The following is a 25,034-nucleotide window of genomic DNA, read 5'->3' as shown; positions in this document are numbered from 1 at the left end:
CATTTTGCAAAAGAAATGAAATATAACAAGACTGACTTTTTATTATGGTGGGTTAGAGAATGAAGATTCTGGGAATTAATTTATTTGAATTTCTATGAGGTTTTGAGAAATGTTGAAAGAATCTTGTGTTTTGTAAGTCTCTGCTTAGATTTATTATTTATGCTGGTGTAAAGTATTGTGTTTTTAAAGATACTTCATTTGAAATATTCAACTGCTTTTTCTGGATAGATACAAAGTTAGTTGGTTTTGAATTCTAGCTTTGACTGTCATAGGATCTTTTTCTTTTTTTAGAGATGCACTGGTGTTTACTTTGCATGTTTTTCTTCAGTTTACTAGGTTTCTTTCCATTTTATGGGGAGCATGTCTTGAGCCTTAGTTGTGGTCAGATGGAGTGCCCTGCATGCTGCCTTTGAAAGCAACAGTTAGCATGTTCTTCCACTTGGAGGTTCACAGTTAAAAAAGGAGCTTGTAAAGCTCAGAAATGAAAAGGAAATCACAGTAAAGGGGAAAAGAAGTGCCAGAAAGTGTAGAAGTCAGGTTTAATTAGGGAGTTCTGCACAACCATTATCCTTTAACAAAGGATGGTGAAGAGGAGCAAGAGTGAAAGCAATTGGTGCTTATCTGAAAGGCTGCTGAGAGCAGTCCTGGGAGCCCTGCAGGAGTTCAGCCCAGCCCTGTGTTCTGCGGGCAGTGTGCATTTTTGCAACACCCCTAAATGTTCCAGCTTATAAATAGCAGCGAGTCCTCTAACATGATGCTGCGTACTGCAAGAGAAATTAAAGCGGCTGCCTCAGAGTCAGGAAGCTGACTAGCGAGATGCTTAATTATTGTGGAAGTAAGTGCTTGTTACTGTTGAGTGGAGAGCACAGCCAGTGTGGGGTGTCCTCGGGGTGTCAGAGCAGTGATTTGTAGACAATGCTGCCCTGTCAACACAGTGCTGGTTCAGCAGCATCTTTGCAAGCATTTAAAGGCCACATCTCATGCAATGTGTGGAACCTTAGAAAAGGATCTTCGGCTTTGATTTCCAGCATGTACGCGATGATGCAGGATTTTATACTCTGGATTTGTGCCTTTCTGCCACTGACTGACGTACTCATGAGGAAGTTGGTTTTCTTGGCTCATCACCTGGAAGGATGTTAGCAGTTCTCTGTAATCTGTTGGGAAGGAGGCGTCTATGAAGAGCAGCATTTTGTTCCTGCTGTCTTTGTAAATTAGCGCTGATGGGGTGGAGTAGGTCGCAATGCAAAAGGAAATGCAGGCATTTTGTTAGTTAGTGAAATACTTTGAGCTTGAAGAGTAGAGGAAACCAAGGAGAGCTTGAAAGAGGTGGTAGTGAATGCCGGAGGAGTCTTTCTGAAACATTATTGGCCTGGGTAAGTCATAAAGTAGATGAAAATACAGAAGAGTGTTAATGGATAGGTAGGGTGGCTCCAAGAAAGCCCTGTTTATTTTCTCACTGCTATATTTGCTCTTTCCAACTATGTTTAGCCATTGTAAGGAAATCTAGAACAAGTATTGATTTTGAAATATGGAGGAAGTTAAACTGAGTGCTGTAGCATATTCAGTAAGATACATTTTAAATTTAGAGTTTTGTTAAAAAAACAAAACCACAAAAACAAAACTGACTGTTTCTGTCTTGAACCTCTGGTCAGCCCAGGGATTCATGTGCTACATTATTAGAGGTCATTGGAGCAAATTTTTACATGATGTCCTAAAATAAGATGCCTCATCCTGTTAGGAGTTTTCTGCAACAGTTCATTTAGCCTAAAGTACAAATAGTCTTGTTTATTTGTTTCCTTTTCTGCTTACATTTTAAGTGATGGGTATTATTAAATGCTGTTACTTTCTCCCTTTATATCATACCTGGTTTTCTAAATGTGGATTGTGGAGCTGCTAACCACAATTCACTATTGAGTCTTTTATGTTCACACATTTGGCTTTGGCACTTCCAGATTTATTTTTAAGCACATTTAAAATGTTCCAATGTTCTCTCTTTTAGGAAAAGAATGGGATTGTGGCAATCACAGAGTTCCAACAATGCAAGTTCCATTCAATTTTTTCTGAAAGAAAGCCATCGATTCAAGTGAAACAAAGAAATAATGTGGATTATAATATTTTGAAGATCAGGATTTTCAGTGGTTTGAAAGTAGAGCATCATTTACCCTTTTAAATGAAAAAGATTAAGTTCTCGTGCAACTGTATATTTTCTGGAAGCTGTTCTCCAAAAGGGAAGTACACATTTAAAGCACAGATATGATGGTCCTTTCTGTGGAAATTTAGGTCTAATTGCTTTGACATAATGACCAGCTTGAAGCGGTCACAGACAGAAAGGCCTGTTGCCACTGAAAGGGTCTCTGTTGTGGGAACAGATGGAACTCCCAAAGTCCACACAGATGACTTCTACATGCGCCGCTTCAGGTCCCAGAATGGCAGTTTAGGGTCCTCAGTCATGGCGCCGGTAGGGCCCCCTCGAGGTGAAGGCCCTCATCATATAACCTCCACCCCCGGAGTCCCAAAGATGGGGGTTAGGGCCCGGATTGCAGATTGGCCCCCAAGAAAGGAAAATGTGAAAGAATGTAGCCGTTCAAGCCAGGAAATAGAAACCTCAAGTTGCCTTGAGAGCATGTCCTCCAAAAGCAGTCCTGTGAGTCAGGGAAGTTCTGTTAGCCTCAGTTCTAATGACTCAGCTATGCTCAAAAGCATACAGAACACACTGAAAAACAAGACGCGACCTTCGGAGAGCATGGACTCCAGATTCCTCATGCCTGAAGCCTATCCCAGCTCCCCTAGAAAAGCTCTTCGCAGAATACGCCAACGGAGCAACAGTGATATCACCATAAGTGAGCTTGATGTAGATAGCTTTGATGAATGTATCTCACCCACATATAAGACGGGACCGTCACTGCACAGGGAATATGGTAGCACATCTTCGATTGATAAGCAGGGAACATCAGGAGAAAGCTTTTTTGACTTGTTAAAGGGCTACAAAGACGACAAGTCTGACCGAGGTCCAACTCCAACCAAGCTCAGCGACTTTCTCATCGCCAGTGGGGGCAAGGGGTCTGGTTTCTCTTTGGATGTTATAGATGGGCCCATCTCACAGAGGGAGAACCTCAGGCTCTTTAAGGAAAGGGAAAAACCACTCAAGCGACGTTCCAAGTCTGAAACTGGAGATTCGTCCATTTTTCGTAAGCTACGCAATGCCAAAGGTGACGAACTTGGGAAATCATCAGATCTTGATGACAACCGATCAGAAGACTCTGTCAGACCTTGGACATGCCCTAAGTGTTTTGCCCACTATGATGTCCAGAGTATATTATTTGACTTGAATGAGGCAATTATGAACAGACACAATGTTATTAAGAGGAGAAACACCACCACAGGAGCTTCGGCTGCTGCCGTGGCATCCTTGGTCTCTGGACCTTTGTCCCATTCTGCCAGCTTTAGCTCTCCCATGGGCAGCACAGAAGACCTAAATTCCAAAGGAAGCCTCGGCATGGACCAGGGAGACGACAAAAGCAATGAACTTGTAATGAGCTGTCCATATTTCCGGAATGAGATCGGTGGAGAAGGGGAAAGGAAAATCAGCCTGTCGAAATCCAATTCCGGTTCTTTTAGTGGATGTGAAAGTGCCTCCTTTGAGTCTACCCTCAGCTCCCATTGCACGAATGCAGGAGTGGCTGTACTTGAAGTGCCCAAGGAGAATTTGGTGTTGCATCTCGATAGAGTGAAAAGATACATTGTGGAACACGTGGACCTTGGTGCATACTATTACAGGAAGTTTTTCTATCAGAAGGGTGAGTGGAGATCTTTTACTTTTAAATCTGACCTTGTTATATCCTTAACTGAAAAAAAGTGGAGTACTGTATATTACGTTTTTAGAGCAGTACAAAGTAAGACTTGCATGGATACTATGTCTTCATTGATTGTGAAATCATTAAATAGCTTTTGCTGTAATTTCTTTCTTTTGTATTTTGAGGGTTACTTCCCCCTCTCAGGTATAAAAATGTTATGTGTGTTAAATATTAATGGATTTTAAAAAACTCTGAATAAGTGGATAAAATTTATAGTCTTTGTGTAGGTGACTTACTATGCCATCTTTAAGGATAAATGTCTTCATATAGTCATTTGAATGTATAAAGTGGGAAATTATTTAAGTGTATATTTTGCTTTTTAAGGATTGCAGAAACCAGGATACAATGTATTGTTGATTTGTTTGCTTACAATTAGTGCAGAACAGTTTTCTTGTTATTGTCGCCTCCAAGTGTTGATTAATACAATGGAGATTATAATGCATTCCTATCCCTTGCACAGGAATGTTTTGTGAAAATCACACTACTAGACAATAGTCCTAGGGTTTCAGAGCCAGTGATCAAAACCCAGGCCTTCTGCATTTGAGTGGAAAAAGCACTGAGGAGGTACACTGTCTTAATGTGTTGGCGACCTCCTTTTTAGTCCTTTATGTTTTGTGGGGAAAATATGTACATATTTCATTGAGATTATATTTTTTATACAGTTTTATCTCATTCTTTTAAGAAAGACCCTTGTGACTTGTTTAAAAAGTAACATAACTGTACTCCTAAGCACTTTCTAATAGGGTTTTTGAGGAGCATCATTCATTGAGGAGTGAGTTTAAGTAACTTTGGCCTGAGACTAGCAAACAGAATAATGGCCACGAAAGAACCCTTCGCTGTCCATTAGCTAGGATGGTTCATAGCCAGGCAAATACCGGCCAGTGAGAGGCTCTCTGTCTGCCAGCCACTAACGCCCTGCTTGCATTTTCTACCTACAGTTTGGGGATTTGGGGTCTTATTTAGGTATATTATGAATGAAGTTTAGTTGCACATCAGTACTCAACGTTAGCTTTGGCATTGCTCACTTTAGGATACATTTATCTTTAGAGCCCCATCATGAGAATGTAATGACCACAAGAGTATTGTCTCTTGTTAATAACTATCTGTGTCTCATTCCTAAACATCAGTGGCCTGGGACCTACCATCAAGACAATAAAAAAAAATTCCAATTTTGTTTGTAAACAATCTTTATTTTTCAAAATAATTTTTCCAGAGTTTAGATTTCAGAAATCATTTCTTCCTTCCACTGTCCTTTTGAATATAATGTTTCTCAGCCTTACACATTGATGGTATTTGGTGGTGATGGCTATGTGCCGTGGAGTCAGTTCCAACTCATATCAACCTTATACAGGGTTCCCGAGGCTTTAAATCTTTACAGGAGCAGAAAGCTACATCTGTCTCCTGCATAACAGCTGGTAGTTTCAAACTGCTGACCTTAAGGTTCACAGCCCGATTCATAACCACTACGCTACCAGAGCTCCTTACTCATGGTTTTTAGGGGCAGACAATTCTTTACTTCTGAGTTGCCGTATCTCTGGCCTCTATTCATTAGATGCCCTTCCCCCAGTTTTGCCAACCAAAAATGTGTCTAGACATTGCTAAATGCCTTCGAAGTGGTAAAAATTACCCCCTAACAGAGACCTACAGCTTTATTGTACCTCGGAAATTTTTCTACAGGTGTTTCTGAGCTGCCAGTATATAGGCTGAGCCTATCTTGCTAAAAACAATGATGTGGTACTGGTGTGGCGATGGGGTTAATGCACCAGACTGCAAAGCCATTTGAACTTCAAGGTCTGCCGTTCAAGCTCACCAGCTGCTCCTTGTAAACCCTATCCAGGGTCGCTGTGGGTCATAATCAACTCAACGGCACTTAACAACAACAACGACAAGAACCTATTTGCTATAACCTTATTTATGTACTTTTGTTATTGTTCTTATTAAATGCTATCGAGTCAGTTCCAATCCATAGCAACCCTGTATAGGGTTTCCAAGAAGTGGCTGGTGAGCTTGAACTGCTGACCTTGTGGTTCAGATGACTTTGCAGTCCAGCGCATTAAACCACAGCACCACACAACTTTCTCTGAATAATACACATTTGTGAGCGCCAAACACTGTGCTAAGTAAGCATTTGACATGACATGCATTTTCTCATACCAGCTTCTCGGTGCCCATGAGGTAGGGACTGTTATTAATTTTACTTTCAAGTTTTTAAGGAGTTGAGTACTTCAGTTACGAGCTATCATGGAGCTTGTAAATAGGAAACCAGGATTCCAACTTTGGTGTGTTTGATCTGCCCTTGCTCTTAACAACTCTATTGTTTTTTGTACTAGATTATACTAAAGGGAATGGGCATATTTTTATATTAAAGTATGGTAGAAATTTATTTTTCTTTAAAAAGTATGGAATAAAAGTGTGAACACATGTTCCAAAGTAACCCTACCTCATAAATTCAAAAGCCTTCAATCAAAATCAGTTCTGAATTTGAAACCCTCTTACACAGCATAAATGGAATTAGTTAACTGAATATATATAACCCAAAGCAAGAAATTACTATTTTTTTAATCTAAATATTTCATTTTCATGAGAAGGTATTTGTTAAACTGAGGCCAAGGGTATTTCTTTAACAGTGATTTCACCATTTTGAATTCTTTATTGTATTTATTGTTATTTTTCTTAATTGCCATTGAATTGGTTCCAACTCATAACGACATTGTATTAAATAGCTTGGACCAAAAGAGCAAAGATACAAACACTACTAACAAAGCTGAGTAGAGTTTCTTAGATTTCATGTACTTCCCCCCATTTTAAATTGGTTTGCCAATATCGAACCCAACCGTTTTCTTTCTAGTGTCTTGTTTTTATTCTTTCCAATGTCTTCAACTTAGTTCTTATAAAAATAATGTCTTGTATCTCATATTTCATCAGCTTTCATAGTATTTAATTAAATTTTATAATAAGTCAACTGGCATAAATAGGCTTGGGATGATACACCTGATTTTTTGCCAGCATGCAGCCCAGCTTGAGGAAACAAAAAGTGTGAGTAGCACTAGAGAGCCTTAGCTAGCCCAGATCATTCGGTGTATTGGACATTCATCAGCATGCATTCAGAAGGAATGGAAAACAGTCAATAATCTAGAAAGTTGACCCAATACAAGTGAGTTACAGAGTGCACTTCCTGTAATAACTTATTTTGGTCTAAATAAATTTCAAATCTGGCAGGTCATTTCTTACATTACTGTAAATTATGGCAATGGATGACATCATTTGAAACAAAGATTAAGCCCCCTGAAGTATTGTACTGAAGGAGGAAGTCCGAGGTTCATTGAAGGAATTGGCAAAGAAAAAGGCACCAGGAATTGATGGAATAAAAATTGAAATCTTTCAAGCAAGTCAGGCGGCACAGGAGGATTTCAAAGACAACTATTTGGCCGACTGATTGGAAGAGATCCATATTTGTGCCTATTCCAAAGAGAGGTGACCCAACGGAATGTAGAAATCATTGGACAATCTCTTTGATATCCCATGTGAGTAAAGTTTTGCTAAAGGTAATACAGAAATGGCTGCAAGCATACATTGACAGAGAACTTCCAGAGGTTCAAGCCAGATTCAGAAGAGGCCGTGGAATGAGGGGGATATCATTGCTGATGTCCAATGGATCTTGGCTGTGAAAGCACAGAATATCAAAAAGATGTTTACCTGTGCTTCATTGAATACGCAAAGGCTTTGTGTGGATCATGTCAAGCTATGGACAACATTATGAAGTATGAGTATTCCAGAACACTTAATTGTGCTCTTGAGGAATGTGTACCTGGACCAAGAGGCAGTTATTCGAACAGAACATGGAAACACTGAATGTTTTAAAATACAAGGTTGTATTCTTTCACCATACTTATTCAACCTGTATGCTGAGTAAATCATCTGAGAAGCTGGTTTCTATGAAGAAAAACATGGCATCAGGATTAGAGGAAGATTCATTAACAACCTGCGATATGCACATGGTACTTTCTTGCTAGCTGAAAGTGAAGAGGACTTAAAATATTTACTGTTGAAGATCAAAGAACACAGCCTTTGGTATGGATTACATCTCAAGGTAAAGAAAACAAAAATCCTCAGCACTGGACCAGTAAACAACATTCAATGGAGAAAAGATTGAAGTTGTCAAGGACTTCATTCTTCTTGGATCAACTGTCAACACTCATGGAAACAACAGTCAGGAAATCAAAGGATGTATTGCATTAGGCAAATCTGCTGCACAAGACCTTTTTAAAGTGTTGAAGAGCAAAGATGTCAGCTTGAGGACTAAGGTGCGCCTGACCCAAGCCATGGTATTTTCAACAACCTCATATGCATGTGTGTGAAAGCTGGGCATTGAATAAGGAAGACCATAGAAGAATTGATGCTTTTGAGTTATGGTGTGGGAGGAGAATATTGAAAATGCCATGGGCTGCCAAAAGAACCAGCAGATCTGGTGTGGAAGAAGTACAGCTAGAGTGCTCCTTGGAGGCCAAGATGGCCAAACTTCGACTCTCATACTTTGGACATATTGTCAGGAGGGACCAGTCGCTGGAGAAGGATATCATGTTTGGTAAGGTGGAGGGTCAGAGAAAAAGAGGAAGACCCCAAAAAAGGTGAATTTGCCAAGTGGCAGCATCGATGGACTCAAGCGTGGCACAGTAGTGAGGTTGGCCCAGGATCAGGCAGTGTTTCGTTCTGCTATGGATAAGGTCACTTTGAGTCTGTATTGACTCGATGACAGCTAACAACAACAAAGTATTGTTGCTACATACCATTGAGTTGGTCCCAACTCAGAGCAACTGTATAAGCATAGGGTTTCTACACTTTTGGTTAGCAGTCCAGTGCTTATCCTACAGCATCACACCAGGACATACCAAGACTCTACCTAAAGTACATCTATGTTGAAATATTTGGTATGCCTACACTTAAAAATTTTTTTAGTATAAAATATAATTTAACCAATAATTCTATCTCAATACAATTTTTAAAAAATGATTTTGAGTTTTGTTGCACATTTTCTCCCACTCTGTCTGAAACCCTCTAATGTGATGTCTTTCAGAGGAAGTGGTAGTGGTAGTAAGGCACCGTCTAGTTCTTTTGGTCCCCGAGTCATGGAAACTGTCATTTACATGTTCCATTACTCCGCTGGACTAATTGATTCCACCCCTCTTAAATTCTTATTCTTTTTCTTCTGCACATGGAGACACCGATAACTGCTGCTACTCACCCAAGTAGGGTGTAGAACCTTGTCTTTGTGAACTATGTATGCCAGTTAGCCGTAGTGTCCCCTGAGACTGTGGTCCTGAGCTCCCATTTTGACCACTGTATGCTCCACCACATTCATAGTTGTGTTTGTAATGTAATTTGTAATAGACACTTTTTGCTTCACTGAAACGTGTGCATAGGTCTTTTTCGTATCTAGAGCCCTAAAGCAAGTTATGTTGTTGAAGGAGCACATCACTGTCATGTGTAATTCCTCCAGAACAGGGCACACACTGCCCAGGCTGCCAACTTAACCTCTTCCTCTCCAGCTAGTTTCCTTTCTGTAGTTTTATGTATTCCTGACTTCATGGTGGGTCATTCATTAGGAAAATAATTGACTTTACTGAAGTTTAGTCTAAGCCAACATATTTTGTAAAATTTGTTACTTAGTTGATAAAGTTGAGTTCACTTTTTAATATCACATTGTTTTTATAAACATCATTTTACAAGTTTAGTCTTTCGGAGACATATGGTGCTACCATTTGAACTCAGTTCATAGTGGAAAGATGTTGGAATGTAGTAGATGAATAGCATTGTTTGGACTTACAGAAATAAACAGAGCATTGTTAATCCTTTTCTTTACATTTCTTTCTCCTGCCCATTTCTCTCTGCCATTTTGCTTGCATGTGTCCTGGTGTGGTGCTGTAAGATAAGCACTGGGCTGCTGACCACAAGGTTGGTGGTTCAAACCCACCAGCCACTCCTTGGGAACCCTTACTATGAGTCGGAACTGACTGGATAGCACTTAACAACAACAACATCGTTTATATTTAAACTCACCAGAATTAAATGACAGTAATAAGATCACTGACATTTATTGTGCTATTACTTTGTGCTTCTTGTAGACCTGTTCATTTCATGATTAGAGAACTCTAAGGTGAATAATTGTTATTCAGCCACACTAGAAAGCACAAACTAGGCAGTGGTGGTTTGTTAATAATGGTTAATAAAGTGAATATGGTCCGACTCATAGTGGTCTTGTATAGGGTTTCTGAGGAGTGGCTGGTGAATTTGAAATGCCAGCCTTGTGGTTCAAACTGACTTTGAGGTTGAGTGCTTATCCTGTGGTGTCATACCATATCATCTATAGTGATATACTAGAAATTATATTAACTATGTATAATTTATTTGAAGGTTTTTTTTTAAGTATGTATGTACCCTCTATATGGGATCAAATCTTTAGATCTAAATCTTTATATAAGATGATTTTCTTTCCTTTACCTTTTATTAGGAAATTAAATTGATTAGATATGTGGAAATGAATATTGCTTGTTTGTTTTGACCCCCTTCAAAATAAAGAGTTGAAATTAGGACATATTTTTCTCCTGGGCAATCTTATACATTTTTTCAAGACTAGATTCTGTAAATCAAATGATATATAATGTGTTTTATTTTTCCATAACTAATGTTCCGAGCCAAGAATGAGATCTGTAACTTTTTGTATCAACAAACACAGAGATTTATACTTCACCTGGTTAAGTTCTCTGCTGCTAACTGAAAAGCCAGTAGTTGGAAAAGCCTGGTATTCTTCTCCCATAAAACAACCCTATGGGACAGTTTTATTCTGACCTGTAAGGTCACTATGAATTGGAGCAGACTTGATGACACACAATGACAGCAATAACATTAATTTAAATTAGGATATCAAGACCAATAATCAGAATAACAGCCCTAATTTTGCCTCTGATTAGCTTCTGAATTTGAAGAACTTACATTTTTTTTTTAAAGCTGTGTATCTTAGTCTGTAAGTCCACAGTTCTGTAATTAATAAGCTACTTGATGTATGGCCAATATGTTATCATGTATATGTCTCACACATAGTGAATACTATATAAATGTGAACTTGTATCAATATTATCACCACCATTATCATCAACACTACTACTCTACTATGACACGTCACATAAACTGTAATGCAGGTAGGTCTGACCTACCCCTCTTAGAAATCAGCTTTGGGCTGATGGTGATTCTCATTATCCCCCTGAAGTTAGGTGAGGTCTGATACTACTGTCTTACAAGTCTCTAGATCTGTGAGAAGATAAACTATTGTTTAAACAACTCACTTTCTCTTCAGCAGCACTTAGGGAAAGTAAGACACTCCCATTTAGGCTCTGAGGCTACTGTAGTAGATAAGACAGACTTAAAGAAAATACCACCACATTTCTTGCATACTCCATCTCATAGTTAGATTTTGTCTTCCAAGTCCTGACAAGATCATACCCCTTACCTGAGAATCTTCCCCTCTGATTCCTGCTTGCTTGGCATATTCTACAGTGGCTTTGCTTAAGGAAAGCATAAATATTCAAGAACTGATAGTACTGAATGAAGTTCAATGTGCACTAAAGGCAAGACTCACAAAATTGATGAAATACCAATGGAGATATTTCAAGAAATGGATGCCACACTGGAAGTACTCATCTGTGCCAAGAAATTTGCTAGACCTAGCCAACCAGCTGGGAGAGATCCATATTTGTGTACCTATTCCAAAGAACAATGCAAAAATTAGCAAAGAATATCATTGCTATTACCTGTAAGTAAAGTTTTGCTGAAGATAATTCTAAAAACAGTTGTAGCAGTACATTAACAGGAAACTGCAGAAATTCAAACCAGATTCAGAAGAAGGTGTGGAATGAGGGATTTCATTGCTGACATCAGATGATCTTGACAGAAAGCAGAAAACACCAGAAAGATATTTACCTGTGTTGTATTGACTATGCAAATTTGTTATGTAGATCATAACAAATTTTGAAATTCCAGAACATTTCATCGTGATCATGTGGAATCTGTTCATAGACCAAGAGGCAGTTGTTGAAACAGAGCAAGAGGATTCTGTGTGATTTAAAATCAGGAGAGGTGTGCATCAGGGCTGTTTCCTTTCACCATACTTAGTCAGTTTATATGCTGAACAAAGGATGCAAGTAGTCAAACTATATAAAGAATGTGGTGGCATCAGGATTGAAGTAAGATTCATTAACAACCTGCAATATGCAGATGATATAACATTGCTGAAAGCAAAGAGGACTTGAATTTACTACTACTGAAGATCAAGGTATACAGCCTCCAGACTGGATTACACCTGAGCATAAAGAAAACACAAATCCTCACAGCTGGATCAATAAGCAACATTGTGATAAACAAGAGAAAAGATTGAAGTTACCAAGAATTTCATTCCATAATCATCACTCCTGGAAACAGCAGTCAAGTAGTGAAACAACATATTGTATTGGGCAGATTTGTTACAAAATGTCTCCCCTCCCCCCACAAATGTTAAAACCAGAGATGTCACGATGTAGACTATGGTACACCTGACCTAAGCCAAGATATTTTCAGTTGAGTCATATGTGTGTGAAAGCTCAACAGTAAATAAGGAGGACAAAAGAATTGATGCACTGGAATTCTGGTGCTGGTGAAGAAGGTTGAATATGCCATGGCCTATCAGAAGATAAACAAATCAGTCTTGGGTGAAGCACAGCCAGAAGCTTCCTTAGAAGCAAGGCTGGTGAGATTTTTGTTTCATGTACTTTGGACTTGTAATTAGGTAGGAACAGTCCCTGAGGGAAGACATCATGCTTGGCAAAGTGGAGGATCAGCAAAGAGGAAGACCTTCAATGAGACAAATGAGAAACATTCTAAACTGATTTCTTTCTCTTTTCTTTTTTTTTTTTTTTAAAGTTGTTTTATCTTCTACAGTTCTGTTAGAAAATCTATTTAGTTAAATACTAGAATGCCTAGATTTATCCTCCATATTTTTCTTTCGTACTTTCAGTTTTTGTGTGTATTTTTGTTACGCATTCATCCAGTTTGTCTTTTGGATAAAAGGTTAATGGTTAGCTTCGTATTTTATTTTTCAGTCCATTCACTGAATTTTTAAGCGTTATTTTTAATCCCTAAGGACTAGTTTTTCCTGTTCTTATTTTTCACAATAGCATCTCCTTATTGGTACAATTTCTTCTTTTTGTTTTCCTCAGTTATTTTCCTTGAATGATTTCTAGTTCTTAGTTTTGTTTCCTGTCTCTTTTGTTCTGTTGACTTTCTTTAGCTATCTTATGCAAAACTACGTGATACCACCCATCTCTCCCACAGCACTCACTACTAAACTGGGTTCAATAAGTCATTGGAGTGACCACACAGAACTCAGACACGATAGTCACAATGATAGGACTTATTAAGGAAGCTCACACATTACAATTCAGGGTCACAGATGTTCAGGGAACAAGTTTTAAGTCTGGATAGCCTTCCTCATCTGTGCTTACAGGGTGGCCTCTCACTATCTGGACAGTGTTACAAAGCTCTTTGAGAGCTGCTAATAAATACCTTCAAGTACCGTAGTAGTTATGAGTCGGACTGCCAACCTCGAGGTCAGCAGTTTGAAACTACCAGCGATGCTGTGGGAGAAAGCTGAGGCATTCTGCTCCCATACAGATTTACAGCCTCGGAAACTCTGTGCAGGGTCACTATGAGTCAGAACCGACTTCATGGTACTGAACAACAATAAATCCCCTCAGGACACACCACTCCACCATAAACCTCAGCCTGAAAGCATTCAGCTCTAACTCCACGCGTGGGTCAGCAACCCCAGTGCCCTCAATTAAGTGTGTCTCAAGGCACTCTGCTCTGAGAGCAAGTCTCCTGCTCCATGGACTGGGAAGCCCACTGTGTGCCCTGTGCTCTGGTTCTTAGTTCTGCTGCTGCTGCTTCTCTGCCACTCCCCTGGTGTCACAGCTTTCTGTCCCTGCGTCCCTTTAATGCTCAGGGATCTTGGGGTTCAAATGACACTTTCTACTCCTGGGTTCTCTTCTTTGATAGTGAGATCCTCCTTCCTGCTTCTGAGATGGTTTATTTTACACCCATGCTAGAGTTTCAACCACCACTTATCTGTCAGTTTGTTGTACTGTGGTGGCTTGTGTGTTGCTGGGATGCTGGAAACTATGCCATGGTATTTTAAATACCAGCAGGATCACCCATGGTGAACAGCTTTCAGCTGAGCTTCACGACTAAGCCAGACTAGGAAGGAGGAGAGGCAGACTACTTCTTAATGTCTAGCCACTGGAAACCCTATGAATAACAGTGGGACACTGTCAGATAGCACCAGGATATTGTCAGGGATGATGCCAGAAGATGAGCCCCTCAGGTTGTAAGGCGCTCAAAATACAACTGGGTAAGAGCTGCCTCCTCAGAGTTGACTGTGATGACACAAATGGACTAAGAAGTTTTCTGAATCTTCATTTGCTGAGGAAAGCAGAGAATAACAGAAATATTTTCACCTGTGATTTATCAATTACGCAAAGACTTTCGACTGTGTGGACAATGAGAAGCTATGGATAGCATTGTGAAGAATGGGGATTCCGGAACACTTAATTGTGCTCCTGAAGAACCTGTACGGAGCCCAATAGACAGTTGTTTGAATGGAGCAAGAGAACAATGAACTGTTCAAAATCAGGAAAGCTGTGATCAGTCTGTATGCTGAGCAAATAATCGGATAGATTATGTGAAGAGAAACATGACATCAGGATTGGATAGTGACTCATTAACAACCTTCAATATGCAGATAATACGACCTTGAAAGTGAAGAGGACTTAAATTACTTAACCGAAGAAGATCAAAGACCGCAGCCTTCAGTATGGGTTGTACCTCAATATAAAGAAAACAAAAATCCTCACTAGTGGACCAATAAACAACATCATGTTAAATGGAGAAAGGAGCGAAGTTGTTAAAGACTTCATTTTGCCTGGATCCAGTATCAACACTCATGAAATCAAATGGCATATTGCATTAGGCACCTCTGCACCAGATCTCGTTAAAGTGTTGAGGAGCATTGTACGCCTGACCCAAGCCATGGTATTTTCGAAAGCCTCATTTGTGAAATTTGGACAGTGAGTAAGGAAAATTGTAGAATTGATGCATTTGAGTTATGGTGTTGGAGAAGAATATTAGAAGTACCATGGACTACCAGAAGAACAAACAAATTTGTGTGGAAGAAGTTACAACTAAAATGCTCCATAGAAATCAGTATGGAGAAACTTTGTCTTTCTTACTTTGGACATATTACCAGAAGAAGCCAGTCCCTGGAGAAGGACATCATGTGTGATAAAATGGAGGATTCATCAAACTAGAGATGGATTGGCACAGTGGCAGCAGCAGTGGGATCAAGTGTAACAGTAGTGAGGATGGCTCAGGACTGGGCAGTTTTGTTCTGTTGTGCATGAGGTCATTATGAGTTGGAGCCAACTACAGCGCCTACCAACAACAGAGTTTCATGGTTTTACAATTACAATTAACTCTGTTAACATCCACAGCTGAATCATACCATTCTATCTGTATCTTCTCCTATCTTTTCTTACCAGGACCCTGCAGGGCAAAAACGCTGTTTGACTAGAAGAGACATTAGATAATTTACTATACCATATCTAGTTTATTGCGTTTATCAAGAAAGGCTAGACAGATTAATGTAGGTGCCATGGGTTTTCTCTGCAGGCCTGCCATTTCTTTCCTCAGCTGGCCTTAGAGGGTGAGAGCCAGCTCTGGAAAAACAGAGCATCTTCTGCAGCAAGGTGTCCCTTGTGAGAGGCACAGGATGAAACCATCCATTTGTCAGCATTGGGAGAGTGTATCGTATTCCACTCCAGCATGGAGCTGCCTATCCTTCCCACTTGGAAGCTTGCACTGGAATTGTGCTTCTCCATGCCTTTGTTTACCACCTGGCATGCTACTGCTCATCCTTTAGCCTTGAGAAGCCTTTGTCATCCCTGGCCTTCCCGTGGGAACAGGTAAACTTTACTTGCATTTGAGTGACCTGGAACCTTGTTTTTACATACTGTTCGTAACCAGTCTGCACATTCTTTTCAAGGCAAGCACCACAGATTTGGTAGGCTTACTGAGTTGAGAGGCCAGTGTATCTAGTATTTACAGAGTCAAGTAGAGGCATTGAGGGCCCTGTCAATATGGCCTTGTGCTGCACTGCTGATACCAAATGGCATGTTGCATTTCTCTCCTTTCAGAATATGAGACCACAAACAAGTTTGTGTGTGGTTGTGGTGGGTTAGTGGAATTTAACCAAGACCACCAATTGATCCCCAGAGGCCCAACCTCTATTACTGAGACTTGATATTTACTCTTGTAAACTTAGTGGGCAAACTATTAGATATCCATTAACTATAGGGGAAAGGATAGTAAGTTTACAGCGGAGAAATGGACAGACCACCTTCCGCATATGAGCAAGGGTCAATCCCGTGAACCCTGTGAAATGAATCACTGAAGTCATATTTATTCTGTGGTTTTCATGCCCAAATGACATCATCTCAGTACAAGCATGTGAAATCACTAGGCAGAGCCAAAGTGTATGATGAATGCTTTTCAACAGTGTCAAGATCATCAAAAAATAAGGAAAGGCTAAGAAGGAAATGGGAAGCTTGGTGGAAGATCTGTGCTTTGAGTCTGCCAGCCAGTCTGTGGAAGAAGAAAAGGCTTTCTGCTCCTGTGAAGATTTAAAGCCTCAGAAACCCTATATAGAGTCACTATGAGTTGGAACCAACTTGATGGCAACTTAACAATAACAACAGCAACAAGAAGGAAATAAAAAGTACAGTTTAGTATCCTTAAGAGGATTTCAGAAGAAAAAAGGATACAGTGTTGAAAACTGGTGAAGTTTGAATAAAATCTTTGAGTAATGGTATTGCACTAATGTTAATTACCTGGTTCTGACCATTGTATAGGTTATCAACAGGAAATGCCTGTCCAGCTCCAGTTTACATTCAAACCATACTTACAAACCAACCCCTGTAAAGCCTATCATAGTAAAAATTTGAGGTTCTTAGTAACTGAGTCCTGGTATGGTGCTGTGGATAAGCACTGAACTGCTCACTGTAAGGTCGGCAGTTCACACCCACCAGCCACTTCTGGGAATCCCTATGCAGGATCACTGTGAGTCTGAACTGAAGTCAAGGGCACTTAAGAGTAACAGCAACAACAACAAATGAGTGGTACTATTATTATTCCTCTATTATGTTAAAGTGAAAATTTGAGGGTCCTGGTATGGCACTCACTGTAGGAGCAGCACTGGACTCCTCATCACAAAGACTTGATCCTTGGAGACTCTATACTTCATTGCTAGGAACCAACTGGATGGTGCATAACAACAACAACAATTATGTTAAAGATGTTTTAGTGTATCTGGAAGTGTCTTTTTAATGCTTGTTATGCATACAAAGGAGTCCTGTTGTGGTCCTGCCAGGTTAATGCCTTAGACTGCAAGGTCGATTTGAACCACAAGGTCAAGCTCACCAGCAGCTCTTTGGAAACCCTGTACAGGGTCACTATGAGTTGGAACTGAGGACACTTAACAACAACAATGCATTAAAAGGTATTCTGTGTACTAAGGCAACATCCTAGTATGGCGCTGTAGGATAAACATTGAAATTTGATGTTCAAAAAGTGATTTGCTTCATTGTATCAGCTCGTTTTACATTTTGCTCATGGAGTCACTTCCTCTGCGTAGTTCCTTCATCTGCGCTTCAAGGCAGTGAGAGGAGACACACTCTAGTTCCATTGGCATCAGGGCAGCCAGAGGCACCAGCAGAAACAGCCTCTAAGACTCAAAGGGACAGTAAGTTAGTCAACAGATAACACTGGGTGTTTGGGACACCGTGTGTGGCCCCTGTCCTTGTGACACCAGTGACTCCAGACTTCAATGAGTATTCTATTATAGTCAGACAGTATTCTGTTGTAGTCTCTGAGGGATCCTTAGGTGGCTTTTTTATGTAGGATGATACCTGTTGTGATATCCTAGCCCTGGTGAAGTAGTACAAGGGGTATTTGAAATAAAATTGATGGCAATATAAATTGTTGTTAGCTGAGTTGAATGACAAGAAGGAAATGTTGCTTAATCCTTACTCCTTACTCCTCATGGTCACAGCAGGTTTGAGTTCATTGTGGCTGTTGTCCCAATCTCACCAAAAGTCTCCCTTGTCCTTTCTGGCCTTTACCTTTGCCAAACCTGATGTGCTTTTCTGACAGCTGATCTCCTGAGGCTGTGTCCAAAGCAAGCAAGTCAGACAGTATTCTATTGTAGTCCATTGGCTGATTGAGCTTTGGGCCATACTTTCTAGTCTCTCTTAGTCTGGAAGCTATGCTAAAGCCTGCCCACCATAGGCGACCATGTTGGTATTTGAAATGTTAGTGGCATAGCCCCTAGCATCACTGCAGTATGACAAACTGATAGATGGTGTGGTGGGAAATGGAGGCAGGTTTTCATTGTGATTTATTTTATTTGGGTATCAAATCTTTTTTTTTTTTTCTGAGATGACATTTTAACTAACATGAAAAGTAAACAGTTGCATTATTATGTAAGGTTTTTGCATTTTCTTTATAATCCTCTATCATTTGTAAGCAAATGTATTTTTGTTCTTTAAAATTTTTATGAAATTTGTATATGTTTATTATAGGAAAATGAAAAGGTACAGGAAAATTTTTTTAATGTTTTCCAACTGTTGAAAACAAAGGGCTTCCCCATTTCTCATTGTTATAAATAATGTTTTACGTCAGATATTCTGAACCTTTTTTGGTGAAGACTATGAATTCTTATTAGCATAATGTTTTTAAATGTACAAAATAAAAATGCAGAGGAAACCAAGTATTTTGAAATAGAATTGCAAAAGTATTTAAAAATTAGTGGCATAGTAATATGTGTGGGATTATATTTTTGTAATCCCCCAACATATACACAAATCTAATTATTCCCTACAAATGAAATGTTGAGAACTTCACAGAAACCCTGATTTATAGTGCCATGTTGCTCTTAAGAAAGCCTAGAGAGTAGAATTATCTATTGTTATGTTTAAGAGTGCATAGATTAATACTCTTTTTACTACTTCACAGTTTTATATTTGAACATGAATTATGAACCCGAACAGATATTTCATTTCCTTGATCACCAGTAAGGTTGAATTTTTTGAAAGTATAATTATTGGCTGTTTGTGATAGATTGATTATTAGCCATTATAATTCTGCTACTCTTTATTTTCCCTGTAGTTTTTCTGTAACGAGTTTAATGCAGTTTATTAATGTCAATGTATTTTCATAAATTCTACCTTTAAGTAACAAGTTAGAGGGATAATAGGGACTGTTCAGCCCAAAGTTGCATGCATTCTTGTCAAAGAAACCACCTCACTTTTTAAACATTACAGATGGAAAAAGAGCTGGAACCTCAGATTGCTGTGCATTTATACATTTGGGCAATTCTTCTTCTACAACAATAATCAGAAAGTTAGAGGAGTGCTCTGGAACAGGTTTCTGGCAGGTAGATTAGTCCTGTGCAAATGTCTCCATCCATTATCCTGACCTGCTGTTGGTTATGATGTGAAGTCTTAGCTCCTTAGCTCTCATGACCTTCATCCTTAGAGTGGAGATAAAGAAGTTGAGGACCTCTGTGTGGTAGACACCCAGAGAGCACTATTCTTTCAACACTTGGCAGTTTACCACCTCTGCATGGCAAATCTGTTTCATTTTAAAAGCAGAACATGCTTGCTTTAAAAAAATTCTTCAAATTTTAGTTCTATTTTCTCTTTCATATTAAGTTGTTTCTATGTAGACAACTTGAACTCCATATCCCCTGCTGTTGAATGTATTCCAACTCAGATCAACCCTACAGGACAGAGTAGAACTGCTTCATAGAGTTTCCCAAACTGTAAATCTTGATGGGGCAGATAGTTTCATCTTTCTCCAGCAGAAAAGCTGGTGAGTTTGCGCTTGTAACTCTGTGGCTAGTATTCCATTGAACTCAATAAAAAACCCAAACCAAACCTGTGCCATCAAAGCTATTCCAATTCATAGCTCTGCTATTACTGTTCTACCAAGTACCATTTTCTTTTTAGAAATGTTACTAATATTTTAGATATGAGATAGTGCTCAGGTTTTATTTGCCTTGTACTGCTTTGATTTGTGTTTATTGTAACTAGTCTATTTAATTTTATTAATTCTAAAGAAGCAATTTAAGACATGAACTAGAACTTTATTAGGTTATTTTTAGCAAACTCTAAGACTTCATTATCCATAGTTATGTATGGTTCAGAGTATGCTGTTGTCTCCAGAGAAATGTTTAACTGAAATATTAATGCAAAGTCTTGAACCTAATGCAAACTTGGTGACTGTAACTTTTATAATTGTATTTTCTTTTCCTCCTTTTCAATTAAAATAACAGGTTTAACTTTTTAAAGAGCAATTTTTCTTGCCTTTTGTGCATGTGCTTGGTAAACAGATGACTTGAGCTACTTGATTTAGTATTTGGAGATTGACACTGTTCTTTCCCTTGTCCAAGAATGAGGTATTTTTTATTATTTGCTGCTATAAATGTGTCAACCAAAAATACAGCTATATTTATGTGCATGTCTAGTGATGGCAGAACTACTTTTTGGCAATCTTTGTACTATCCTTGTTACAAATTCAACAACTAGACTGATAAGAAAACTTCAAGCTAAACCTATGTTTAGATGTTGAATGTGAAAATTGGAGGGGTGGGAGAGAGAATCAACCATATTTGAGTATAGCATTTAAATAATATCTTTTCCTTTAAGCACAGTCTAGGAATAAAATATGTGTGAACTGGTTAAATTTTAATTTTTTTCCTTTCAGCACCAAATCTATATGCATATATATTTGCTGTTGTTAAGTTCTGTCGAGTTAGTTCTGACTCATAGTGACCCTATATAGGGTTTCCAAGGAACGGCTAGTGAGTTTGAACTGCCGACCTTGTGGTTCAAACTGACATATGTGTATGTATATTTTTTCAAAATGTTCATGAAAAATGTAACTAAAAGATTTAAAAGATAATGGAAGTTTTCTGAGAACTTTTTGAAGCCCTCTTGTATACATACACAGGTTAGAAAAATGAAAATGAGCTTTGGAATCAGTAGTTAAAGTAATATGTGTGAATTCTGGTACTACTATTTACCAGCTGGGTCTGACTTGTGACTTACCTACTCTAAATCACAGTTACCATATCTGTATTATACAAGTTGTTGTTATTGTGTGCCCTCGAGTCAGTTTCTGAGGACTGGCTGGTGGGTTTGAATTACTGACCTTGCGGTTAGCAGTCCAGTGCTTATCCTACAGTTCCATTCCAGGATTCCATAATATTACATATTTGTTGTTAGGTGCCAACTCATAGCTACCTTATGTATGTACAACAGAACAAAACACTGCCCAGTCCTGCGTCAGTCTAACAGTCGTTGTTATGCTTGAGCTCATTGCTGCGGCCACTGTGCCAGTCCATCTCATTGGGTTTCTTCTTCTTTCTCATTGACTCTTCACTTTACCAAGCATGATGTCCTTCGCCAGGGACTAACAATATGCCCTTAACTGTAAGAGATAAAGTCTGACCATCCTGGCTTCGAAGGAGCATTCTGAATGGCTGTACTTCCAGTACAGATTTGTTTGTTTTTCTAGCAGTTCATGGTACATATGTTGTTGTTGTTATGTGCTGTAGAGTCGGTTCCAACTCATAGCGACCTGTACAGGGTTTCCGAGGTTATAAATCTTTATGGGAGCAGAAAGTCTCATCTTTCTCCCACAGAACAGCTGGTAGTTTCAAACTGCTGACCATGAGATTAGCAGCCCGATTCATAACCACTGCACTACCAGAGCTCCTTGATGGTGGTGGTGGTGGTGTGCCGTGGAGTCGTTCTGACCCGTAACGACCCTGTACAGGGTTTCCAAGGCTGTAAATCTTTACAGGAGCAGAAAGCCTCACCTTTCTCCCACAGAACAGCTGGTAGTTTTGAACTGTTGACCTTGCGGTTCACAACCTGATTCGTAACCATTATGCTACCAGAGCTCCTTGTTGTTGTTAAGTGCCGTCGAGTCAGTTCCGACCCATAGCGACCCTGTACAGGGTTTCCGAGGGTGTAAATCCTTACGGGAGTAGAAAGCCTCATCTTTCTCCTGCGGAGCAGCTGGTAGTTTCGAACTGCTGACCTTAAGGTTCGCAGCCCGATTCGTAACCACTACGCTACCAGAGAGCTCCTTAGTACTTGGCTAAGTGCCTGCTTCAGGGAACCCTCATTCTAATAATGGTGCTGGCCCTGTGGGTTTTTGGAATTCCAGTGTGCAGGCACTAAAGGATCTTTAAGTTTTGTTGTTGCTGCTGCTGTTTTTTAATATTGTTAGCTTTGGAAGTGTAATACTCTTACTTTCATTCATTAAGCAGCACCTTTATCCACCTTTATCCTTTATAGAGTCTCCAGCATCTCTTCCCTTGCCTTTTTCTTTCCTCACATTTTCATCATCCTGAATTCCATTCACAAAACTTCCCAGCTTTCTTTTATACTCATCTGAAACTCACTTGCTTTAACACTGAACTGCAAACCCAATGGTTGCTTCTTGGAAACTCTAATAGGGTTATTGTGAATAAAAACTGATTCCACAGCACTTAACAACAGCAACAAGACTCCCCTGTCTGTCTTTCCCATCTCCTGCCTCCTCCCTACTTCCCACCCTCTAGAAAAAGGAGCAGTCAGATTGTTGTTTGGACTGGAGGAGCCCTCTGTAATTGAGGAGCCTCTCCACTACTGAAGGGTGGAGGTAGACTGTTGGTGGGAAAACAAAATTCAGTGTTGCAACATGAAGCAAATGCCCTGTCCAGAGGCGCTGCCCAGAGGACGTGGTCCTCAGAGGAGGGTTCTGATGTTCATTGAGATGAAAGATACAACAGAGCCAGGAGTGGCCAGAAGACCAAACAGAGGATATTCATAAGAGACTCTTATTCTTGTTTAAAAAAAAAAAAAAGCACTCTGAATTATTTGTCATGGAAGCAAAGTTTTAAAGGACTCAGAAATTTAAGTATGATTTTGCTGAGCAAAACTCTTCTCTACCCATCTACCCAGAAAGTTGCACGCTGAATGAGAATTTTGACTTGAATAAAGTTGTTCATGTAGAAAAGGTTTTTCTATACCTATGTAATCCTCAGGAACAGAAAAATGGACAGTGAGCAAACACATGGTTTTTATTGTAAGACTATTCTTAACTGAAAGACTTTTTTGGGCACATGGAACTGATACAAGTCCTGCTCCAAAATCTCTGTCTGTACCTGGTAAAAATGGAAATTTTTTTGGGAAATTATAGCTAGAGCTCTTCTTTCAAAAAAACAAAAAAAGAGATTGCTGTTTTTATACAAACACAAACATAAATTCAACGAGGTCTACTATACCTGAGATGGGTTTGTTTGAAGATAGAATCTGAAAAAAGTGTGTGATTACAATTTAATTTACAAATACCTCATCACCATTCCCCTAACTCAGAGATTGATTACTTAAGCAGCTGGAAAAATACATGAAAATATACTTGGATTTCAGTGATGATTAAACACCCCTCAGAATTGCTTAAATGATATTTAAGTGTTAAGTTTTTAAATTAAGTGTTCTACAGTTTTATGTAGGGTTTGGTTTATTTTTCTGAATAATACTTTGCTTTTATGTTAAATTTTTGAATAAAATTTCCATGAAATGACTAATATTTATATTTCAAAAGCTTGTATTTTTTGTCTTGTAATGCTTTCTAAATTTTTGTATATCAAATATCTTAAGTATTTGGTCTTACTAATTTGTGTTATTTTATGGATTCTTTACACTTTTTAATACAATGTTAGTAGTAATATGTAAGGTAAATAATTTTGCTCGAATAGTCAGTCCTTGAGAGGATATGTTAATGGTATTTCAGATGAGATGTGAAGGAGGAAAGGATTTAGTTACAGAGAAGCTGTGGGGAGAACATTGTAGACACATGTGAGAAAGGGCACATTGAGTTTTCTTCGTTGACAAGTTCAGGATAGTTGGTTCTCAGAGTTTAGAAGGATGAAGTTGAATCTGGAGTGATAATCAGTAGTGGAGAGGTCCCTCTTCCCTTCTTAGGGAAGCCATGACTGTTGGGAAAACCAGAGGATTTTAAGCTTGTTAGTAGATAGTGGGAGTGCTGGTGTGGCACCGTGGATTAATCGCACTGGACTGCAAAGTCAGTTTTGAACCACAAGGTCTCTGATTCAAGCTTACCAGCTGCTCCTTGGAAACCCTGTACAGGGTCATCGCTATGGGTTGGAACCAACTTGAGGGCACTTAACAGCAACAACAGTAGATGGGCAGATTTGCATAGTAGAAGGATTATCTGGCTGCTGTGTGAACAAAGCTGAAAAGAGGAAACCAGCTAGAAAAATGACAGGTTAATCAGTAGCAGTGGGATGAAGGAAAGGCACATAGATTTGAGAGAGATTTCTAAACTAGATTTCATAGGGCATGTCAGTAGATCTGTCGTGAGCACCTGAGTGAATAGTGTGTCATGCTGAAATAGTGACTGCAGAGAGAACTCTATAGATTTCTGTGCGAATGTAAGGGCTTCACTTTCGCAGATGCCAGAGGAACAAATAAGGAGTCCCATTAAGTCTAAGAGTTGTGGTGTGGCACTGTAGGATACGTGCTGAACTGCAAGGTCAGTGGTTCAAATTCACCATCTGCTCTTTGGAAACTGTACAAGGTGGCTATGAGTTAGAAGTTGATGATGACACTTAACAGCAACAATGTGAGGTATATGTAAACACCTAGGGCTTAGGGTAAGTGTGACTGGGGATACAAAGTTTTGGATGTCAGCATTGAGCTGGCTTTTGAAGTTTTGAGACTGAGTAAAATATTTGAAAAGGAAAGAATAAAAGAAACTGAGCAGGAACAGCCAATGTTTTTGAAGGCAAATCAAGAAAAGGTAGTATCACAGAAGCCGGGAACTAAGAGGGTTTCTGGAGTGGGTAGGGAAAATGAACTCTGCTGGGTATATGGAAAGTTTGAGCAAGAGAAGTTTGTTTGTTTTTAATGACCATTTGTTTTAACTTGTAAGGAAGTCTTTGATGCAAAGGAAGTCAGAGCAGGGCAT

The 25,034-nt window shown here is 39.3% G+C and overlaps 1 protein-coding gene across 4 annotated transcripts in view; it reads left to right on the top strand.

Annotated features, from left to right (window-relative positions):
• The first annotated feature begins 2,001 nt into the window (after positions 1 to 2,001).
• Positions 2,002 to 25,034, top strand: part of SIPA1L1 (signal-induced proliferation-associated 1 like 1) — a 193,665-nt gene continuing 170,632 nt past the window's right edge. For 2 of the 4 annotated variants that reach the window (XM_006865565.1, XM_006865563.1), the window contains exon 1: positions 2,002 to 3,797. In XM_006865565.1, the coding sequence (XP_006865627.1) occupies positions 2,300 to 3,797 (1,498 nt within the window). In that variant the 5' untranslated portion in view covers positions 2,002 to 2,299. The remainder of the gene's footprint in view (positions 3,798 to 25,034) is intronic. The other 2 variants (XM_006865564.1, XM_006865566.1) reach the window with 2 other exon arrangements.

This window comes from Chrysochloris asiatica, unplaced genomic scaffold, assembly GCF_000296735.1.
Source record: "Chrysochloris asiatica unplaced genomic scaffold, ChrAsi1.0 scaffold00079, whole genome shotgun sequence".
NCBI classification, from domain to species: domain Eukaryota; kingdom Metazoa; phylum Chordata; class Mammalia; order Afrosoricida; family Chrysochloridae; genus Chrysochloris; species Chrysochloris asiatica.
Note: the sequence above shows the minus strand (reverse complement) of the source record. Positions and strands in the feature narration are given on the sequence as shown.